The sequence below is a fragment of the Haemaphysalis longicornis genome, unplaced genomic scaffold, assembly GCF_048455015.1.
Source record: "Haemaphysalis longicornis isolate Haplotype H1 unplaced genomic scaffold, Haemaphysalis longicornis Haplotype H1 scaffold_140, whole genome shotgun sequence".
In the NCBI taxonomy this organism is placed as follows: Eukaryota; Metazoa; Arthropoda; class Arachnida; order Ixodida; family Ixodidae; genus Haemaphysalis; species Haemaphysalis longicornis.
In genome coordinates this window covers 228,887-252,610 of record NW_027526246.1, presented here as the reverse complement: position 1 = coordinate 252,610, position 23,724 = coordinate 228,887, and the positions used below count along the sequence as shown (strand labels likewise).

General features: G+C 48.3%; 1 protein-coding gene across 4 annotated transcripts in view; it reads right to left on the bottom strand.

Annotated features, from left to right (window-relative positions):
• Nucleotides 1-6,871: 6,871 nt before the first annotated feature.
• LOC144165658 (monocarboxylate transporter 14-like) overlaps nucleotides 6,872-23,724 on the bottom strand; it is a 171,742-nt gene continuing 154,889 nt past the window's right edge. For 3 of the 4 annotated variants that reach the window (XM_077695475.1, XM_077695474.1, XM_077695473.1), the window contains 6 exons: nucleotides 22,649-22,832; nucleotides 18,748-18,858; nucleotides 16,815-17,104; nucleotides 13,952-14,337; nucleotides 12,398-12,523; nucleotides 6,872-9,395 (listed from right to left, as the gene is read on the bottom strand). In XM_077695475.1, coding sequence (XP_077551601.1) covers nucleotides 9,124-9,395; nucleotides 12,398-12,523; nucleotides 13,952-14,337; nucleotides 16,815-17,104; nucleotides 18,748-18,858; nucleotides 22,649-22,832 — 1,369 coding nt within the window. In that variant the 3' untranslated portion in view covers nucleotides 6,872-9,123. The remainder of the gene's footprint in view (nucleotides 9,396-12,397; nucleotides 12,524-13,951; nucleotides 14,338-16,814; nucleotides 17,105-18,747; nucleotides 18,859-22,648; nucleotides 22,833-23,724) is intronic. The other variant, XM_077695477.1, reaches the window with a different exon arrangement.

Sequence of the window (23,724 nt, the reverse complement as noted above, 5' to 3'; positions counted from 1 at the left end):
TAAACACCCAGTGTTGGCCTCCACTTCCGCCTGACGAACTTCGGTGACCGCGCGCCACTCACGAGCACACTCATGATCACGCTCACGAGCGCGTGACCGCATAACCGGCTGCTCTACGGACGAACCAATCACCCGTGGCCTACCCATAGACCGGCGAACGGAAATTTATATCATAATTATCATCATCATCGTCATCTAAGCTTCTTAATGGGGGCTTTATTGTTAGCGTTCAGCGTACCGAGATCGCATGTTAAAGTCAGATATTTCAACCTTCGTTTAAAAAACAACGCGCAACAAGCCGGGCCTACATATTTCCCCGTCCCATCTTTGGTCGACCATGGGCCCCCCCGAAAAAAATTCTGGCTACGCGCCTGGTCGTCGGTGGAAATCTTTAATTACTGTCGTGGCCGACCGTGTTGTGTTTGGGACCCAGCAATTGCGACTTCAAACCCTCGTTTCCCCTGTTATAAAACTCACGTGCCGACGCGAGGAGCCCAGCCAACCACCGACCAACCTCGCTCGGCAGTAGCATGCGGAGCATGCTCTTCAGCTGCAAAAAAAAAGCGTGACGTACCACCGAGTGGAGCCAATGGCAGCGCGTATCTAGAAGCCGCAAGCGCCTTTTCCTGTTTCTCTATTGGTCTTGCGCCGGGTCGGTGACATCATAGCTTCCACAGTGCTTCGGAGGCGCGATAAGAGCGTGAAAGCACCAGGCCTTACTGCTGGCCCCTTTTAATGAACGATAACTCGGCTAATAAATAACCCTTTAAACCCTTTCTGCGGCAGGAAGTTCCTTGGAAAGTGGCTCCAGTGATTGTGCACATAAAATCGCAACTTTTGGAGCCCTGTTGAGGGCCCCTTAAAGGAGCCATGAAGACAGAATACAAGTTTGATTTATTCGAAAGGTTTCCGCGTTTTATAGTGCCTCCAGCGCTTGTCCGGCCGCAAATGACGCCGTATTCACTGAGAAATCGATCAATTTACGCTAAAGTTTTGATTCTCCCGCCAAATCGTGGGTTTTCTTAATGTCACCAATGACGTCAGAAGCGTGTGTATTGAAGCGAACTTCCACTGCGTCATTCGGGTTTGCGGCCTTGCTGTCCGTGAGCCCTCCCAGATTGCGCTGCTATAGTCATCCACGAACCGTTGTCCGCCGTTGCTTTGTTTTTAGATGCAACGCATCTCTTTAACTCGCCTTGTCGTGCGTTGTCGCGGCGTAGTCCGCATCCCTCCCCCATTCTCCTCGCCGCGGCAGCTGCGCGCTCCGCCGCTCTCACCGCAGCGCCATCTGTGCGTCAGCGCGGTCAGCGCGCAGCTTGCGCTCGGCTGCGCTCGCTCCCGTCGCCGTGCCAGCTGTTCGTTAGCACGCAGCTTGCGCTCGGTTAAAAATTTACACCATCTTCCCGCGAGGGGAACCATGGGGTAGATGCGACGCATCGGGGGTGAACTAGCTGCGTAAATAGGATACACAACAACATCGCTAACATAACGGAAACACAACGGCAACCCCCGATGCGTCGCATCCATGGTTCCCCTCGCGGGAAGATGGTGTAAATTTTTTTAGCGTATTTGCAAATGGCTTGTTTTTGTTACTCTAAGAAGTGATCCTCTCGTGAAACCTGGGATGTCCTCGACAAACAGGGTCACGTAAGACAACGCCGCTTACGCCAATCGGCCAGTGTCCTGTAAAACAACTTCAAAGCGGCGGAGTGCTGTGCAGCTAAACAAGCATAGTGCGTCCAGTACCAACACCAGTGCGCATCGGTACTTTATGCTTACGTGAGTTTTCATAACTTTCATTGTTTACCGCACCATTCCTACTACTGTAAAATGAATATGCGTTACACTTAAGCGCAAATAGTTCGTCCGGAAAGCCTTTAATCCGTGCCTGATTTGGGTTTGCTTTTTCCGTCCCAAGCCAATCGCACCGCCAAGCTCATATGACATCATAGGTTCTGTTGCGAGAAATGAGATAGTGGGTCGCATGGCCATTCCGTTTTTTCCCAGTTATGTACCTTTTTTGAGCCAAGTTTGCGTTAACAGTGGTGTCCGTATGATTCTATTGAGGCAATCTTTCGAATGAACCGAACTTGTTTTTTGTCCTTATGGCTCCTTTAAAGATGTTCTATAATTATGAAAACGGCGAAAGTACCTCCTTCTTCCTAAAAAAAGGCGAAATTTCTTCCTTCTTCCTTAAGGTTACTTAGTTTAGAATTAACATACAATAAGTACTGCGACCCCACCCGCATTAACACCTACGCCTGTGTATATAGCATTGCCTGTCAATCCTTTCTTTTTCCAACGGACCGCCAGAGACGCCTGGCTTGGTCGGTCATGCGCGGAGTGATTCGCTTCAGTTGGAGTCCCGCATTACGTCACTGACCGGCAAGGAACGCTCAAGGAAAGCGCCCGTGTGTTAGAGAGTTCGGCGCACGTTATAAAGATCTCCAGGTGGTCAAAATTAATCCGGAGCCCTCCACTACGGCGCGCCTCATCGCCTGCGTTGCGTCGGCGCGTTAAACCCTAAAATTATTCAAGAAACGTTCAAGCTATTTTTCTGCTGCCCCTAAGCTTCGGCGGTGTGCCCCAGGACTACGCGCGACCACGCCAAGGCGCGGGAAGCTTAGTCACGGGGGATGTCAGGAGAGGCTTACATGAAAATAGTTTCGCCATTTCCAGCTCATCTGACACGCAGTGTTATGCATGTGGCATTACTTGTGCTGACAGCTCTGTTTGAGCAAGGTGCTCTATTGGTATTTTGATTTCGTCCCGCACTTCCCTGACTTTTAAACTCCTTCATACTACGACCTCTGTGGTCGCCTTAAAGGAGCCATGAAGAGAAAATGCAAGTTGGTTTTATTCGAAAGATTTCGCGTTTTATAGTGCCCCCAGTGCTTGTCCGGATACAAACGGTGCTTTATTCACTGAGAAATTAAACAATTTAGGTTAAAATTTTGATTTTCCCGGTCAATCGTGCGTTTTCGTGATCCCAAATGACATCACAGGAACCGACCGCTCTGCAGCCTAGAGTACCTTCATTCACGCATCCGCCGTACAGGGTAGAGACACGTATACGCTGGCGCCGCCATTTTCGGTTGCTCGCTCGCCGCCGAAGCAAGTCATTGTGTCAAAACCGCGCTAAAATTATCGCCGCAACGCGGTTTACTGAAGAAGTTTGAATCATATTGTCTGTTTCGCGTTGCTAGGTCTCGTGGGAAACGAAAAGAAGAACGCGTTGAGCCCGTTGGCCCAATTGCGGCGGCACGGGACCGTTCAAAGGTTGTCTCCACCCTGTACAGCGGTGTTGGTTTGTTCCCGCGTTTCTTTACGTTCCGTAACCTAGATGGCGCCACCATACCGTGGCAAGCGTTTGGTTTGTTTTTGCCCGCATTTAAACCTGGCTTGTTTTTGTTCTGGGAGAAAATATTCGTTCCCTGAAACAGTGCTCGCTCGACAAATGGGGTCACGTAAGACACCGTTGCTTGCGTCAATCGGCCAGTAGACAACCCCAGGCCCCGTAGTGCTGTGCAGCTAACTTAAGCATGCTGTGCGCAGTACGAACAGCAGAACGCATCAGTACTTCTATGTTTACATGTGCTTTCGTAACTTCCACTGTTTGTCCCATCATTCTTATTGCTTTGTAAAGAATGTGCCCTAAATTTAAGCGCAAATCGCTCGTTCGTCTAGTTTGTAAGCTCTACCTAATTTGCGTCTGCTTCTGCCAGCCTCCGCCAATCGCAGAGCTTAGCTCATGTGACATCATAGGTTCTGTTGCGGGAAATGAGCTGGTGGGTCGCATGACCATTCCCGTTTTTCCTAATTATGTAGCTTATTTGAGCTAAGTTTACGTTAAAAGCGGTGACAGTATGATTCTAACCAGATAATCTTTTGAATGAACAAAACTTGTGTTTTCTCTTCATGGCTCCTTTAATAGCAGCATTGCACGCTGCTTTCGACTTAATGAAGCAGCCAGCCGGCACGGGGGTTATATTCGCCGACTTCAATGACTTGCGGCTTTCTCGCATAAAAAATCCTCCTCTAAACTGCACGTGCACTTTGTCTCTCAAGGATCACTAATAATTCAAAAACAGGTCAGCATCAGCTGCTCACGATCACAGCAGATCACATGATTTTTTAATGCAATTTATAACAGATGATGTTTCGTCCATCTAGTGATGCGTGATAGATCCAATCCATAGTGGCCCATCCGTCGGAGCAGTACATGCTGCTTCAGTGCATCAACTCTGCAGGTTGAAGATGCCTCTTGTGGTAACCAATGCCATGAAGCCGTGACTCAACCACTATATATCAATGCTGTCTATGCACAATACACGACGTCCTCATTTTAAAATTCAGCGGAAAAAAAGTTACCGCTTTAGACTACTTGCGCTGGGCTGCATGGTATCTAAGATACCAAGTGCGCCTGTACACAGCATGTCATTAGGATACTCAGAGCATTTCTGGTCCATGGACACACCTCAAACGTCGCGTTGAGCTATGCACTCGGCCTGTGATGGTGTATTATTTCACTGTGCTTTCCTTGTGAAGTTAAAGCAAACCAGAACACAAAGGACGAGTTACCCTCATTTCAAACATCACCATGGGAGACCAATTACGGCAATGCGCAAACCGCTAAAAATTACGTACACAATAACTACAAACGGAAAAGATTGATGTTCTCCCAACAAATTTCTTTCACTTACCCTATACTTTTCTCAACTGGCGACCAACTGTATTGGCTACCTCCAGTAAACACGATTGTGCGATTTACGAAGCATCTGGTTGCGTTTGCCCTCTCCTCTGAATGGAAGCATGTAGTCGCACCCTGAATACGCTCGTTCAGTATTTCACGAGAAACGGCACCACAGACACCCTGCAACGGGAAGTTCGACAGTTTGCAATTAAGAAACATCTGCCTGAGCCAGGATGGCTTCGAGCGAGTAGTCAATCGAATTTGCTTCAAAAAGATCAAGGTTGTGTGTTGTCTACAGTCTCTTTATTAAAGAATGCGCGATAGTCCTTTTCCGCAAATTATATTCCTGCTGACTTCGCTACCCGCCTGCGAAGCATGCGATGCGGCAGAAATCGAAAGTTAGCATCACGTGTGTGTGGCTCTTTAATGTATGATGCTTCCCTTTTCATCACATTTCAAAACGATTTGCTTCATTCACGTCTGGCGATCAGATCAATTCAACATCGCCAGCATCATTACACGGCATTTTCTCACTCTCATTTTCCTCATATTCGAGAACCTCTACCAGCACTGCAAGTGCGTCCATTCCGACTCTCCGATCCCCTCTTCCCACCCCTGAGCTGTGGGAGAATCTGGTGGCCAGCGGCCATCTGGACGTCCAGCAGTTCCTGGCACCCAGAGCGAAGGCTTTCTGCTCACCTCATGGGTTCCTGGATTGGGAAACCACTTCCACTTCAGCAAGCTCAAAAAAACATTCTCTCTCCCTTTTTTTACTCTCTCTGTCTCTATCTATCTATCTATCTATCTATCTATCTATCTATCTATCTATCTATCTATCTATCTATCTATCTATCTATCTATCTATATATCTATCTATCTATCTATCTATCTATCCATCCATCCATCCATCCATCCATCCATCCATCCATCCATCCGTCCGTCCATCCGTCCATCCATCTATACCCCCCTCTCTCTCTCTCTCTCTCTCTCTCTCTCTCCTGTTCCACTCGCATGCGACAGGCCTACCATGTGACCTAACCAGCCGGGAACTATAGTCGCAGTCTTGTCAGTCAACCCGGGGCCTACAGTTCGCTACGTTGTTTAAATTACTGTTACTGCCGGTGGGCGGTCAAAACTCTTCTTTCGGAAGCAACTGTTGCACCCCCGTGGTGTTTCTAACCGGCTCCACCTCAGCCCTTGTGCAGCTTAGAACGGCCGCACCGTCTTCACGGGTGACGCGACCCGCAAAAATGCGTCATCTGAGCTTTTAATAACAGGTGCCGATGCCTAAGTTTTCGTGCTTAGAAAGGCAGTCCCCTCCAAATATTTATATTTTCTCTGCCATTATCCGGCAGAGTCGTGCCACAAGCACTTACGGCAATGGTCTAATTAGTGTTGCATCATAGCCGCCAAGGGAGCAGTCGTAGTATTTCACCCAAGCGGACCAACCGCTTAAGCTTACTGACAAGCCAGAGTCGCTGTTATATTGATAGTGACGTTGGCTAGTCAGTGAGCGGAAGAGGTTTGTTTGGTTCGATAAAATCAAGAGACTGATCACTTGCAGTTGCGAAACGACAGCAGCGAGGATTGCTGTACTGGATGGGACAGTGTTTCTTGATTTTTACCCAACCCGCTAAACAGCTTCCACTCGCTGACTAGTCAGCATCACTATCAACAATAAACAATGACTCTGGCTAATCAGTGAGCGGAAGCGGTTGGTCCGGGTGGGTGATATCTAATACGACTGCTCCCATGGCGGCCATGATGCAACACTAATTAGACCATTGCCAGAACTTGTATTGTGGAGTAAAATGTTTCCTGCATTCATTGATCATTGATTGTAGGGTTTAACGCGCCGACGCAGCGCAGGCGATGAGTCGCGCCGTAGTGGAGGGCTCCTGATTAATTTCGACCACCTGGGGATCTTTAACGTGCGCCGAAATCTCGAACACACGGGCGCTTTTGCTTTTCGCCTCCATCAGAAAAGCGGCCACCGCGGCCGGGAATCGAACCCGCGAACTGGTTCTCAGCCGCGCAACGCCTTAGCCAGTCAGTCACCGCCGCGGGTTGTTTCCTGCATTCACACATACATAAACCAGAAGCCTGAGTGCAGGAAAGAGTACTTCCTGTGCACGGTGGTGCCAACGCTTCAGAAGGCAATTAAGGAAACAGTCACGATGGATTGCCGGTGAACTCTTTCAAAGTGGTTTAATAAGGCGCGTGAATACTATCCTCTCGCGCACAGCACACAAAAAGAGACAGGCGACAACGTCCTGCAGCTGCTCGAAGACACGTGTTCAAGGCAACAATCACCCGGCGAACATTTTTTTACGTTATCTTTTGTACATACCACAGTCCCTTACATCACGTTTCACCCCGTGGGCGAAAATAAAAACAAACAGATAAAAACAAACAGAAAAACAAGAAGCGTTCACTGTGGCCACTGCTAGTGTGGTCGCATCCGCACTTTGGCTCGAGTAGCACCGCACACTGCCGAGGCTCCTGCTGTTCGACCTCACCACACCACAAGAGCACATTACTGGTCTATACACAGTGAAGCGAGCCGTTTGGTCAGGGGGGTCGCGGGCTTCACAGAGGGCCGCAAAACACGCATTGTCCTTGCAGGCGTTGGCATGCCAAGCGTGGTTGAGGCGGACACGTCCTTTGGTGGTCGAAAGGTCACTTGAGGCTTTCTATCAGGAGTGACGCTTGCATATTATCACACTGCACGTTATCACGCATGACACTAGGTGGTCTATCCGATGGGACCGAAATGGCACAAAGATAATGAGGGGATATTGGAGGTGTTGACGGGAAATGGAAATATGGGAGCGTAAGCATTGTCGAATTTTAAACATGAGGCGTATAAAAATAGCGAGAATAGAACTTATGAAGTTCAGAAATCCGCTAGCATTGAAACTAGCTCAGAGAAGAGTTACAGCGACGTTTCCGGGCCTATTCCGGGCCTACTCAGGAGCCGTACTTTGGGTATATGGCTATTAGGCTCCTATTAGAAGAGACCCACTGCACACCATCCTTGCCATAAAATATCTTCATGGCAGCCAAACTCAGGAAAGCGGGGGAGTAAGGCAGACGTTCTGGCGTATTGATGTACATGAGCCCGGAGGCCCTGGAAAACACTATGTGGACTCAACTGATCCACAGCTATACTCTTGCAAGCCATGCGCGAACAAAACAAATACTATTAGTACAACGCGGGGATTATGTTCAGCTCGCGGTAAAATAATTATCTAATAGCATGTTTTCCCGACGTGGCTGTCAAACGAAATACTGTCCCAGCCTCTTCCTCACTTAGCAGGGCGGGATGTGGTCGGAGCTCGAAATGCGTGAAATGGGTGAAAAAGCCTGGGAAACGCAGAAAACATACGTGGTTTGGCGAAACGGCTATTCTGTCTTGCGGATAGAGGGTACAAAGGCGAGAAATGTTTGGCGATTGCTCCGCACACCGCCCGCCCAGATGTCAACGTCTGCCTTCTAGGGCACGTCTCCTAAGGTGCGTGACTTTAAGAGGCCCTGAAACTTGGTTGTATCGACATAAGAAAAAGGGAACTGGAAAAAAGATATGACGTAGATGGTTTGTGATGATAACACCGTTTCTTGACGTAATTTTTCAATATAGACACCACACGACCAACGCACAGGCGCGGTCATGCATTTTAATACTTTATATTTCAATATGGTGCCGTTTAGAATATGATTAAGGGCTTCCACGGAGCCCCATAGCAGAGGCACTTCTGTCGACTGCAGCACACGCACGGCGAAAGACAGACGACGCAATCTGCCGAACAACCCGACTCCCTTCTTCTAATGCCTGTTAAACAAAGGGCGAAAGACGACGGCCAGCTCAGCAAACTTCACGGCCCTCGAGAGTTGCAGGCTGTAACGTTGTCATGAACTAAGCCCGACCCTCTCCGTCGCGGAGAAACCGTTGGAGCCTCGCCGCGTGTTTCCAATGGTCGGGCTGCAGTTCCTGAAAGCTCCTTGGCCCGTTTTCACTGTCAGCCTTCGGGTGTGTCGCTGGTGCAAGGGCAGCCTGCCACTTTTTAAGCGTTCGTCTCTCCAGAAAAAGGCCACCAGGAAGCCGTCCAGGACCACTGCTTTCACGCCCTTCATGAACATTAAGGATGCGGTTCCCAGTTGAGGGAAACAGGATCTTCCAGAGCTGTCCTCATGCAGCAGGTGGTATGCACATCTGTCGGATTTCCTCTTCTCTGGGATGCTTTCCCGCTCTTTCGCGACTTTCAGCAACGCGGCCTGCTGCCCGGCGGAACTCACACCCCACCGACGAAACGTTGCAACTCAAAAAGGTCGGTGTCCGCTCACTACCAGGGAACGCCGCGGCGCTAGCTCCACCGCGTCGCTTTCGCCCGCTCCACTGGCGGGAGCGGGGCGGAATGCAGATGGTGGCGTTACACGTTGTGCGGACCGTTCAGCGACGAGCCGACGGTCAGGGAGCGGTCAATGCTCGAGTCGGCCGTGGTCTCCTCATGGGAAGAAGAGGTACCCGACTTCGTCCCGGTCGTGGTGCTGGCCGTGGTTGTGGCGGTGGTAGCGGTTGCCTTCTGCTCCTCGCAACTTTGGACGCACGGGATGAGGAACAGCATGACGCCGCCAAAAGCGATCATGGCTCCAGACAGGAAGAAGCCCGGGTCGTACGAGCCGCTGTAGTCGTACAGCCAACCTGCACACGAGAACAATGGGGTTGGAAGGTAGGCGTTTATTAAACAGGATACATAAACATAAACAGGATACTGAGTAAGCTGTATCATGAAAAACGTCAGAAGATATAATGGCTGACGGAGACGTTAAAAGTCGTGTGCCTTTCGACGTCAGTTATGCAGAATTGTCTGTTGAAAAGTGCGACGTGTAGCCACCAGGATCCCATGCCAGGTAAACAGTATCAGGAAAGGCACGGCAGCTTAACGAAGCGGATTGCACTTCGCAGGTAACCCCGTACCACCGAGCAATGGGAGGTGGCACTGGGTAGCTCCGACCCGCAGTTGCAAACAAGTCTGACGGAACGGGCTGCCTTGGTCACCAGCAAATTGCAACTACCGGTCACCACCCCCTCCTAACTGCGTACCGCAATTAAGTTTATTTACCTCTCTCTCTCGCAGGTAACCGAAAGAGCTGCGTCTCCCGTCAGTTGCTAGGGAGTAGCCGGCTTAAAAATTCACAATTCCCGTGGTTGCAGAAGACGTGCATTATGCTGCTGGCTTCCGCTGCTATGGCATCGTTGAAGACCAAAGGGGGGGGGAATTTTTCGTAACTCTGAGTGTTTTATATGGGTCTTTAAGGCTTTCGCGGCGGAATCTTTCTCACACATTCTTCGTAGCAACTACGTACAAAAAGAATGGAAGCCAACTTGACGATGGAAGCCATCCTGTAGCTGAGTGCAAATCAACAGTATTTTTATGTAGCGGCATCTTTTCACTAAGCCTCGCTTATGTTGTTTCCTAACCGACGCTTCAATGGTCCGTGCTCTGCCTTGGGAAAATACAAGCTACTGCAGGCCAACAACCTAAGTGCCCATTAACAGCCAGTTCGATAGAAGCATTTGATTCAAACAGAACACCTCGGTGCCAAAAATGTGTATCTTAAAAACGATGATTTACATCTGCATGCGTCAAAGTGAGGGCATTCGAAGCTTCGGCTTGAGTTAACGTCTCGCATTAATGCCAGAAAAACGCCTAATTTTTCACTCGTGCCGGTGAAAACACCAAGACGAAATTCATCTCAGCACTTCTTTCGTTATGCGAAGGCGTTAAATGGTCCATTGAACAAAAAATTAAAGCAGATACACTCAATGTGAAAGCTGTCCGTAAGGGCGGAGTCCGCCAAGAGGAGGCTGTGGCGCGCAGTCCTGACTAGCTTTAGTATCAGCGTGACGTTGATACCGAAAGTAAATGGCGCCACAGCCCCAGAAAAAAACCTATAAGGAGACACTCGATTGAGTTCTCATCAATTTGGAGCAATTAATGCATGAATTGATAGTTTTGCTTGTTTTATACTATTGTGTACTTACTTGCGGCTTAGCAACGGCAGCGTCAATGAAAATGGCGCCCCGCAAAGATCACCCCCTACACTTAGCATACGAGCGTGTGTCTCTGCCGCGCAATGGGACTGACATCGGCTTCGCAACGCTAAGGACCCAGGCTCGATCCACACCAGGGGAAGTGGTTTTCTTTACGAAGCATCTGTTTGGGTGTTCGACGCCGGGCGAGCGACGATGACAAGCCGGGTCCCTTAAAGGAGCCACGAAGAGAAAATACAACTTCGCGTAATTTCAAAGAACTGGAAATTCAGTATCTCACTCAGCTCCATTAGAGCCACAAAAGAGGTTTTTTAACGAAAAAAAAGAAAGATGTACTTAAAAACTTTCAAATTTTGCTCCACAGTGACGTGTTATGAGCAAGAATGACGTCACACGGGCCAACAATAAAACATAATTTTCAGTGCGTTAACTGCACGTTGGCATTCATGTGATGCGGTAAAATGGAACTAGAGGCCACATTACAGACGTCCAGTCATGTGTCGTCGCGACAGGTCAGTTAGGCGGCCGCCAATCGCACAAACAAGGTTCCGTGACGTCATAGAAAAGTTTCGGGAAATTGGCTAGGGGGTCGCGACTGCTTCACACGTTTTCTTCAATATCTCCGTCTTTTGTTCGAAGATTGCGATGATGTTGGTATCGTTGTTATCGGGACTAAGTGTTTCTAATAAATCCAACTTGTATTTAGTCTTCATGGCTTCTTTAAGTGTTCCGCGCTTAAAAGCCGGCGTTGGCATTGGCGTCGGCTTCGACGTCGGAAGCAGCGAAACGGCTACTCCATAGCTAAAAGCCTTCCACAGTGCGAGCTTAGACTAGGCAACAGTGTAAGTGGCCGCCTACGCCACTACACCGCAGATGAATTAAAAGGGAAGGAACACGCAGTCAAGTGAACGCGCAGACAGGCAACCAAATCCGCCTTCGCCGATTCTTCCCATACACGGCGGCAAGGACGAGCAGCGGTGCAATCGACCAGGAGGTGGAACGAAGTTTTCCGAAAGAAGCGGATCGCGAAGCGAAGCATCTCAAGCGCCAAGAGAACGAAACCTTTCGAGAAAGCGAGGCGGAAGCACAGGCTCTCAGGAATTCAATATAGGATTAATGCCTCCGCACGTAAAACGCACAAGATGAGCTTAGCTTCCCTCGTGAATCTCTATGCTTCGTAGTACAATTGTTTTCTCCACCCGCTTTTCAATTTGTGATAGTACTAGGCGAAGAAATTTTCAGAAACAGCTACCATTCAGAGCATTTCTAATCTGATGGTCTGGGTAAAATCATTGATTACTCTCTACACAATGCTCTTCGCAGTTTTGCAGAAGTTACGGGGCAGAAAACACATTTTGCCTTTTCCGAAAAGCAATTAAAAATTAATGCCTCATCATGGGGTAGGCTCTTGTTTGCAGACAGTCTCTCCCAGTGTTTCCAGATATTTCTTGACTACAAAATTGCATGCGCGCACTTTTTATCCGAAGCAGCGTCTCAAAAAGAACGGCTGCCAAGCCATGTACACCCCTGGTGTGGACATTTTAACGGTTGTTCCACAATCAGGAAGAAAAGGAACATCTTCCCTGCGCGCACACCTCATAAAGCCCATGACTCATGAGCATGACCCATGACACCCGGAGCGCTCTCACCTGTCACAGGGGGTCCTACGAGCGAGGCCACGCCCTCGAAAAGGAGCAGAAGCCCGAAGGCGTTGGTCAGGCGCTCGATTCCAAGGATGTCCACCAAGATCACCGATGTAAGGCTTACGAAGGCACCTGCGCAACGCAGAGGGCGGGTCAGAGATCAGTAGCTGGCAACGTCTGATGAGGACGGTGGTTATCGCCACAAGTTTGCCCCGATTACATGGGCGCGATAGGAGCGGAGGGAAGCCAGTTTCTGTCACACCGATGTCATTTAAATGCCAGGATTCGCTAGAAAGGAACAGCAAAGTCCCTGCGCCAGCAGGCTGGGACGCGCTTCCTTGCGGCGTGCTAGCTCTTCTGTACAACCATGTAATCGCGAATTTCGCGCTGCGTCTGCATGAAGGTTAAGACTATCTGCCCTGCTTAAGCAACAGGTAAGTGTAGCAACATGGTAACACATAGTATGCTGTCACAATGTCTGATGATGATTGCGTTGTTTAATGACGCAGGGTTTACTACGGCGAAGAAAATTGTGTTGTGTCTGGATTATTGTATAGATCAACTGTCTAGAATAATGCAGGTTTCATTTCTGCCAAGATCTGAGTATGTATTTGTATTAGAAAGAAAACAAAGTCAAAGAAAAGAAATGCCTAAGTTTTGTCTTAGTTTTTTTTTATTCCGCGCTCGGCCGTGTCTTTCAGTTCAATTAACCTAATACAACTTGCCGGAACAATGCGCCCCAACCCCCTTGCATTCCCACTTACAGTTGGTGCAAGTACGGATATACACATCAACCTAGCAATACACAGTGTTTTTTACGGTAAGTAAGCTGATATGATCTTTTAACTTCTTGATTATTCCAGTCGCATTACGTTTCTTAAATTTTTATCCATGACCTCACACCAAACGTTTGCCACTCCGCACAAGATAATTCTACAAAAAATACCTTGCGGAACAAATTGGTACTCAACAGCAACACATAACAGCGGGAAAGGTGGGCGAATTAATACTTCATTAAAACAAGCTGTTTGGGAAGTTGGCGCATTATGATAAAAAATTATAGGGCGACTCAGACAACAACGCACGGAAGAACGACGGGGCAAGTGCCCACGCGCAACTAATTTTTATTGAAACATCGTCTGGTATTTATACAGGTATGACTGGAAGCATTAACGCTCGAATAAACTATGCATAAAGAAACAAATGAATGATAGCTGCAATCAAAGGGAAGTTTCCAAGAATTCTGCGTGCCACTGAGTTTGAATTCTCGGAAACTTTACTTTGATTGTGGCTATCATTTGTTTGCTTCTTTATGCATAGTTTATTCCAGCGTTCATGCTTCCAGTCATCATACCTGTATAAATACGAGACGACGCTTCAATAAAAATTAGTCGCGGGCGGGCACATGCCCCGTCGTTCTTCCGTGCGTCGTTGTCTGAGTCGCCCTATAATTTTTGATCAGAATTAATACTTTCAGACATCCTAGAAAAACGCTGTCTGGTCCACCTTTCGCGCTGCTAAGCGTTGTGTTAATGACAGCAAGAGTGCGAGGTCACCCACCAGACGTGGCTCCAAAGATGACGCAGTACACGGCCATGGAGACCACACTTTGGGCCGCGTAGCTGAACGCCGTGGCCAGCCCGCAGATGGTGAGGTTGGCGTTGTAGAGCCACAAGCGGTTCACGCACGATTTGTCGCTCAGGTAGCCGAGAAGCACGCGGCCCAGCGTGTTGGACAGGCCTATGCAGGAGAGCAGCAGGCTGCCGGTCTCCTCGGGAATGTGCAGCTCCTCGACGGCGCGGTCCTTGGTGTACACGTAGGGCACGTTGAAGCCCACGCTGGTGAAGAAGTTCGACACGGCGAAAAGCAGGAACACGGGAGACTTGAGCAGCGCGAAATTGACCATCTCGCGCAGGGCAGCCTCCATCTCGCTCGAGCAGAGGAACCTGCGCGGGGCCGCAGTCTTCTTAGCGTGTGGGCAGGGTGGAGGTCAATTCCCTTCTGGCGTTTGACAGCGATAGTCTGCCAAGATAGGGCATTCGGAAGCTTCCAAGCAATCAAATTAAACACTACAAAATAATGTCCACGACCACATTCAGAGCGCAATCGTTCTGGCTCGGAAAAGTGTTGTGGTATATTACGCCACGTCTGATATAATTTTGATGGAATACGGGAAAAATGTACAGTGCCATGGCTCCGACACCCTTTTCAAGGCCGCTCGCGTCCCGCTCCGAGAAGGAACCAAGGGGAAGTACTGTCCGAAGAAGGATATCAGAAACAAATAATCATTGACTGGCCAAGCCTGTAAATAGCCTGTAAATAACACGTTGGAAGTCATTCAATGGACAAGATACCTGCATGAATTCTCCAAGGGTTTTGCCGTCTTAGATAGTTTCAAAGCCAGCATGCCATCTGGGGAAACGATGGAAAAAGAATGTGGTAGGGCCCTCCCCCATAACAAGATGCCCGCTTTTGTCTGCGTGACAGAACTCCGCTGAGGTTACGACGTGCGAGTTGCAATCAAATGTGCAAGGCGTCTTGCTGCAAGTCCTAGATCCTGCAAAAATCTATCGTTACTGCCAAGCGTGTTGCTATAGGGACCGGTCACTGTTCAGAGGGCGCGACGAATAAACACACCCAGCGCCGCCCCGTGGAAGCTTAAGCAAACTTTGGGTTGGTGAGAGACAGACGGCGGCCTCGCGTTCGTATTTTCTACACCTCTTGGTTGTTTGTTTTGTAATTCTGCAATTGTTTTAAAAGCTATCCCGTGCTTGAAAACTGCTCCGGCGAATAGCTTCCCCATGTCTCAAGTGCTTCTGTGCGGTTTCCGGACAATTATGGGGCTGTACTACTACTTGCGGCCTCGCGTACGCGAGAACTTAGAGATTGTACGTTGCCGGGCACGCATACGCCGTGAAAGAAATTGACAGGACAGACATCGTTGCGAAGTGCCCATCTCAGCAAGGGAAAAGCGTATCTACAGCGCTTCTCTCCAGGTCAGTACCAATTATTTTGTGTATCGCGGCCTAATAAAATGTCTCCAGCGTATACAAGGGCGCCCCACAACAGCGACGTATTTGTGTTGTTTTCTCTGTTCGCGCGCCATCACACCACAGTTGCTTTTTCTCTGGCCCTTCTTCAACTCGGTTGGTGTAGTCACTCACTAACAACGCATTCTAAACGTTATTAGCTGACGACAAAGTAACCAAAACCAAGTTCCACCCAGTGTGAAATCTGCTGATACAGCGGATTGATATGCGGGTTGTTTACGAAGAATACGTTTAGTTTCGACTTCTTTCTAGTGAGTAATGTTAGAGTCGTCTCAGCGGATAATTGTGATACAATTTGCTCAGGCCGTTCATAATTCTTTATAAAAGTATTTCATCCTCTTCCCTCTACTCTGGTGTAAAAAATAATAACCTCAACTTTCAGAGTACGCAAAACGCATTGAAGGAGTCAAATAACGCGTGTGAATGCCACCTTGCTTTTGATATCTTGCCGCGGTATCGTTCGAAATGGCCGAACTATGTACACTTCGGGGAACAAAGTAGGGCAGTAAGCGGGATGCGTCTTGACATTCTTTTTGGCACCACCCCCGAAGTGCAAGAGCATATTCTTGTGCTGCTTTTTGGCGTCTTTTCGGTGCCGTGAATGTCGCTTAAAAAAGATTACTGTCGATAAAACAGTAGTTGCAGAAACGTTAATACCTTGTGTTATGCAAATACTACGACGGCATGCGATTCACAAATATCGCAGTCGGCGATTTTGCATGAAACACTTGTAGCAAATGTTTTAGTTTTACAGTACTTCGCGTGTGCGCTGCACATAAACGGTAATCGTACTCAACATTTCAGTCCTACCACTGGCAAAAAAGGTCATGGCTTTCTTACTTGCTTAACTATTATTACTGCATAAATCCATTTCTTGTGACGCTCCTTCTCCCACGGCTGCCGGGGAAACCAGTACAAAACGATGCCAGGCTGACCTTCGCGATTGTGGCAGTCCTTCACGCAGCAGAAGCGGCACTGCCAAAATTATTTCCTGCAGTATTTTGATCCTTTCGGACACTACGACTTGCCATTATAACCATGTTTCTAAAAAACTTCCGCCACGCAGCGTCGAACTACGCGCAGCGCGCGTGTTTTCATCTCCGCTGAACGGTCGGTCGCGACATCCACCGACCCGAAGTTGTTAAGCGCCGGCGAGAGGCGGCGCTGCAGTCGCGGGCAAACTTTAGTGTCATGTGCCTATATTCATGCGGCAGGTAAACCCATGTTTACCGCACAAAGCCAGTCAGTTGAAATAGTAAAGCAGTGCCAGATGCGACTAGGTAGCATGGGTGGTCCGAACGACATGTAGGCACGAAAACGAAGAGAACGCCAATCGCGCTCAACATAGTGCCCACTAAAGAATGTGGCAATACCTGTGTATCCTGCTGCGCTCTTCCGAGGTGGGCACAGTGACGGACTTGATGGTTCGGAGCGAGGCAGCGCTGAGCGAGAGCTCGCGCGACAAGAAGGACGACGAGCCGCGGTATTCGGGCGGCAGGTTCTGCATGCTGCCGCTGTAGAAGATGTCCTTTCGCACCAACAGGCTGCGGGAGGGATGCGCGGCTATCGGCTGGGCTGAATGCGGCGCCGATGGGGCCGTCGGGCTAGGCGGCGTCGAGCCGGCAATGTGCACGCACGACATGGACGTCTTCTCGTCCTCGAGCTGCGAACAAGTCAAACTTAACATGAGACTTGGCACAGCGCGCAACCCTGCACACTTCTATTGAAATTAATTTGGGGTACAAGTACTAGAGAACAATGGGCCTTCTTGATTATCAGCAAGGGGGCCAGTTTTACATTGAATGGCTAGCGGTCAGCGAGTTAATTTGATGGCTTGTGGCTGGAAAAAAAACCATGGCAAAAATAACTGCTCAGCCACCACACTATAAAACCTACCTGTCGGATTTTACTTCAGAATATGCGGAGACGACACGTCAGTACAACGCCCATTTCCCTGAAATACTCGCCGGAGCGGTTGAATGTGTAGATTTATGATTTCCACCATCCACAATGCAGTATTCAAAAGCACTAGTAATGTTTCAGACTTCCTTCTGTGAGCCTCGTGTTGGACTCCAACCACGCACCGTATTTGTTTTTGCTGATAATTTTATTTTGTTACTGCAATCCGCCGCGGTGGCTCAGTGGCTAAGGCGTTGTGCTACTGAGCACGAGGACGCCGATTCGATTACCGGCAGTGGCGGCCGCTTTTCTGATGGAAGCGAAAATAAAAAACGTTCGTGGGTACGAGATTTTGGCGCACGTTAAAGATCCCCGGGTGGCCAAAATTAACCCGGATTCCTCCACTATGGCGCGCCTCATCGCCTGCGTTAGTCGGCGGGTTAAACCTTATAATCAATCTTGTTACTGCAACCCATTACGTCGCCATTGTGCGCGCACTTTACACGCAATTGCGTGACTTAGCGGTCGGTAGCACACCTCCATTTTACGCATCAAACAGGGGTAGAACTATTGCCACTGATTAGTGTGCCGGAAATTTCTTCACAAAATTAGTTTTTCGTTTCTTGCTGTATCTCTATATATTTCTCATCTAACCATTCTGGATTACTAGTTGCTTCACATGTGTATTAACACAACAGCTATAGGTGGAGAGCATAGGCATAATGACCATGTATAATCTGTAGTACAAAGAACTGTACTGTGAATGTACTACGAAAGTGCGAGTGGCCGAGTTAGGGATTAATTGGTGGTTTTACGGTGGTAGTATAGGCAATATTTCGTAGAAATCTCGCCAAGTTTTCATCTGATACCTGTCTACATCTTATACATCCGTCTGCATGTGAACGTAATCGAGGTGCAATAGGTACTGTTCTTGGCGTTTACTGCCTAATTGTCTAATGTCGCGTGTGGACAAATGTTCTTTTTTTATTTGTTATCGTATGTCACAGACAGAACTATGATTCAAAGCGGAAGAAGAAAACCATTGAACATATATTACGGCGACAAGAGTAAGTAAATAAATTTTTAAATCCTAACTACTAAAGCAAATCAGCAACCTAATAGCGTATTTGGGGGATCAGTGGTCCAACGATTACGAATTACGAATTAATGTGCTCTAAAACAAATGAGAGGCTGAATTAGTAAATTATGAGGGACCCGCTGGGCAGAGTTGCCGAGAAGCGAATTAAAACCACGCATGTACGGCATTATAAATGAATGAGTGCATGAATTGTAGTTAGCATTTCTTGCAACTGGTTGCATTGACAGTTTCAGCTGTCAGCGTGCTGGGAGCGTGAGTAGGGGGCTGGTCTTCGGACGTGCGACGCGTGCATCCACCAGTATACCTACCACGAGGCAGAGTGGCCCGCGGTCTGGCGCAGAGCGCCCCGCCATGCCGTCTGGCCAGACAGGCGTCCATGTATGGCCTGTGTTAACACAGTATTTATACGTGGGATACATCTGAAAATACAGTCATGATGTCACAACTCTGCAGCTTTTCACCTGCGCCGTCGCTGCCTGGGTAACAGAATAACGGGTAGGGACGCAAAGGGCAAATGTTATTTCTCCAGGATACCACGACTTAGTATTGTCACTGCATTCATCCAGACAGTTTGTTTTTGAGCATTCTTTGAGCAGACAGACAAGGAAGCTTACATCTAAAGGCTACTTAGCCTGGAAGTGTGGGAGGTCATCGTGTTCGTCATACGCAGCATGAACAAAACCATTCATTGCTGCTGGCACGGGCTTACATAAGGTTTGGAATCAAAAGAGCGGAAGGGTAATGTTAGATGTCCTTCTGTAGCCACCATATCAACATCGACGAAGCCGTTTGGCCCCACAGGCTTGGCTATGAGCCTATCCCTGCCATTCGTCAGAGCAGTGTATGGCGTGTCTGGTTAGCACAGGGGCTGTTTTCGATCTTCCTATTTCGTGACCTCTTGAGCCCGTAAGCTTTGTTGCATGCGTTGCTTGGGACCTCTACTGTTGTGTGTGGGCAGCGGCCGTAGGGAGCTCAGAATGGGAGCTGAGAATAGGAAGGAATATTCCTCTGACTCCATGTTGTATATGATGCTTACTTCTGGGTTGGCGGCTTCTCCCTGTAGTTACCAAGAACTCTTTTGGTAGTGCGCCATGACAACGCGATGTGGCTGTTAACCAGCATTGTATCAGGACTCTCTCAATTCCTTTCCACGCCAGGTTCTTCGTCAGTGGCCGACGTAGCTTCCTCATAAGCTTCTTGTACCTGCGTGTCTTGACTCATCCCTGTTCGTTCCTATTTTACTTTGTATGTCCGTAGCAGACGCACCGGTGGCGTGCTATATATGACATCTTGATGTACGTGTGTGCCTTCGTTTCTCGAAATTTCTAATATATACCGAGAACATAGCGCCCAAGCTCTCTAAAGAAAGTAAGTCCAAACATTGCCAAAATCATCCAGTTCTTTCGAAGTTTTAAAAATGTTCGCTCCAGAAATTAGCGTCCTTGTCTCTACCAACAAAAATTGGCTGCTTTAAAGTACCTCCAATAGGCAGAGGTATGACGGTAAACGTATTCCATTTTTTAGCAAGATGCATGGCACATGGTTCAATGAAAACCTTTTCATCAAATAAGCATTTAGTCAGCTGTTCCTTCACTTCTTCTACCCCATTTGTTTTCTGATCCTTACGAGACATATTTTCCGACTATCCAGCTGTGCAGCCACTCAGGCATTTCATATGGTATTTGATTAGCATGCATAAACCGCATAGCTGTGGCATAACGTTCCGAAGCTGTACGGCAGCAACGAGATCCTTGGGTTCCTTTCGTGTGCGGATATCTCGCGTACACATGCATTTTGTAGATTATATTCCCGAGAAAATCATTTTCTACTTCAACGCAACCGTTTACAATGTGTACGATATGCACAGAGAGGTTTATGTCCCCTCGACATCCGCTTAGGATCATCGTCATGTCGCTTTGTGTCGTTTTCGCCCCGCGAGTGCTGCTTGGCGCAGTGTTCGACCTTTTGCCCTGGGCAAGGCGCCCCTCCTAACCGAATCGGTGTCCCGTCTAGTTCACGCACATGGCTTCTTCCGGATGACTAACGCACGCGGTAAGGTGCTGTCAGTCCCTACACTGGTCTAGGAACCACCAGCCGGGCGCTCGGTTCCGCACGCACCAAAACCGCCAAGTCCATAGACGTGCCTCGAACGTAGACATCGAGTGCTCATCGAGAGTTCAGTCGCCATGACAACACAGTTCACCGTTGCTTGGCCTGAGGACCACCAGCGAGAATGCCGCAAAATGCAAAAACACGTGCAACGGCTGGCAAATAAATGAGTTTGGATCCTCGGAATTAGTAACATGATAATTTAGACACAGAGCGGCAGGTTGATCCACACATCTGGGCAACACGTACGCTTCATTTTAAGGCTATAGCTTATAATAACTTGTAGAAACCATTCGACTGGCGGTGCTGGTCGTCATTGATTTGACGTGTCATCAAAGGCGCGTACGCAAGATTACAGATCACCTCTAGCGACAATCACTAAGGCCCGAACAGCCTCTTGTCATCAACCAGGTCTCAGTAGCCAATTCTTGAGTTAGCGGAATTCCCTGGCGCAAGAATGCCGCATGCACGGTATCTAGACCCGTATCCGATCGCCAGTAACGAGGATGCCTTGCTGGCGCCACTTCATAGGTGCACTTCAGTATGAAATATTTGTTGGTCTTCCATACAGAGTGCTCCGCCGCATCCGCTGTATCGTTACTTCGGCTGCTTTTTGAAGCAACTAGCAGCTGAAAGAAGGCAACAGACTGCTTTCATACCAATTGCAGAGACCTTCATGTTTTATGCACACTGGAAGAACCTGTGAGCGTTCGGGAGCCAAATTCCTACACTTCTGAACCTGTCCCTCTTGTATATTGGTAGCACAGTCAGTCTAAACTCCATCGTCGGAATGTCCGCACTTCTGGCAATCACCGTCTTATCGACGCTATTAATTAAAGACGCCCGCGCCACTGAACATCTTTGCTGTCGCCTCGTGAAGCATGTCTACACCGAGTTCTGGTGTACGGGGAAGCGAATAGCTTGAATGCGCTCCCTTCCGTGCGAAACCACAATGTGGCAGACACTGCGATCTCACAGGTTGGTCCGTTTTTTCGCGTCTCTTTTGCCCTTTTGTGCAGTTTGGCCAACGTACACGAATAACTAACGCCTGTCGGCAGCTCTATATATATAATCTAAAAAGGCACATCAGGCAGGCATTTTGTGCTCCGGCAGCGACGTTGGCAACAAAGGTGGCTAAAAAGTGTGCAGAAGGAAAACAAAACAAAGCTTTTTAAAACGCACAATCTATAAATTTGTCCCCACGTGCTAAAAGGATTAACGTAAAACAATGCCTTTCGATACTGAAAACGTCTTTTTTCGTTCAGGTGAGACGTTTCCCAGGCAGTATTTACTGCATACAGGTGGAAAACCGTCCAAATGTACATACAAACTGTCACAACGAAGGTGAAGGACTGGACAATGGTTTTGTTTGAAGCAATGGAATGTTTTAAGCCCCAATTCTAGCAGTGGGCAACGAGTAGGTTCGATTTCGAAGAAGAAAATTGTTCAGCATTGCAAGATAGCAAAATTTCATAAATCAATCTCTCGGTTTGGCAGAGTCGTACTCAGGGAACGTGTAACAATAAAAATCTGAACAAACTTCCGCTGCTACCGCGTATAGCCACAGACGAAAGTGTCGTCAAGGACTGCAGCATTCCAAAGACCTGCATGTAGCTGTAATCAACTTTCTTCGCCCTCTCAAAACATTTGCGCGTCCCTCCAAAACTTGCAATATTTTGGTTAGACGTTCAGTTATATCCTGTGCAGTTGAGGCTAAGGATTCGTGGCCACGTTACTTTAGCGGTATACTTTTGAACGTTTGTCATAATTTAAATGAACCTATCTTTGCAAAGGCGCTTCCGCTGCAAAAACGTTTGTTAAAAGCCGGCGAGCGAAACCTTGACTTTACTTTAATGGACAAACTTGTGAACAGGAATCAAGTAAGTTCGCAAGTGTTGAATCAATCGAGTCGGCGCTGCGTTTCTGTTAAAGTGCAGATCGAAATCCAAGGACCCGGTTTAACTCACAGTAACAAGCCTGCGAAGATTTTGACTGAGTACGTTGAATTGTAAGATACAATTTTACGACTTATTTTTAATGTAAGGCAGCCTTTAAACGACTGGTTCGTTCCTTCTCCTCCTTTCTCCTCCTCCTCCTCACCGTGAGTAACGGCAGTGTGGCGCCCGTCCTTCCAAACAGCGCCGAGCGGGGCCTGCGATTGCGGCGTGAGTCGGGGTCCTCTGTCGCCTGCAGCGCTGCCATGGCCGCGATGGTGCCCGTGGACAGCGAGAGCTCGCGCGACGCCGTGCACGAGCTCAGGCCGTTCCTCTGGGGGAAGCCGTCCCTGCGAGGTGGAAGGCGGCGCTTGTCGTTACAAAGCTGCACCTTCAAGTCATGCCACAATATGTCTCACGGCTCGGTAGGCACTAAAGCTTGACGTTGAGCTAGTTGGGTACACATGACAGCTTAGGAAACAGAGCGGAAAACTTGGACCAAGAGAAGGGAACAGCGCTCGTGTCTGTTTGCCTTCTCTTTGTCCGAGTTTTCCGCGCTGTTTCTTAAGGTGCCATGTGTAGGCAAAGAAGCTTCGAGCACTACAAGTATGGCTATATTGGCCATTCAAAGATTAGTGCTAGGAACAACGGTCATAGATCACACCGACGTGGGATTCAGAGAGACGAAAAAAAACTCGGTACAAGGTGCAGTACCAGCTCGAAAGGCAGGTAGGATGGAGGGGTTGATGAACAACAGCAGAGTGCATTCCAATAAGAACAGTGACAACATTAATGTTACGAACAACACCTTTCAGAAGTTGTAGTAAAGGACATTTTGAGTGGAGTTCGGGTAATCAATATAGATCTTGAGAGACGTCTGGGAATAGTTCGATAACCGTTCTTACGCCTCTAGAGGCAAAGTTATTTCCCAAATTACCAGTCAAAGGCCACTATTTCAGCTAAAATGACGGTTACCAGGCGCCGTTTTTCAGGGATATTTACGGGATCAAGGGGACATGTTTTGCAGTGAACGAAGAATGGTTGCTTATGACCTTAACGTACTACATTATAGATTTCACACCATATAGAACAAGGTTACAGAAAGCGGGTGAAATAGCAAAATATATAAAACTCTATCTCACTGGTCACGTTCAGGATTTTCACGCTTGAAAATATGGCAAACGTTAGCAGTGTAGCTACCCAAAATCCAAATGATGTGGATGTCAGCGAGGCTGAGAGCAA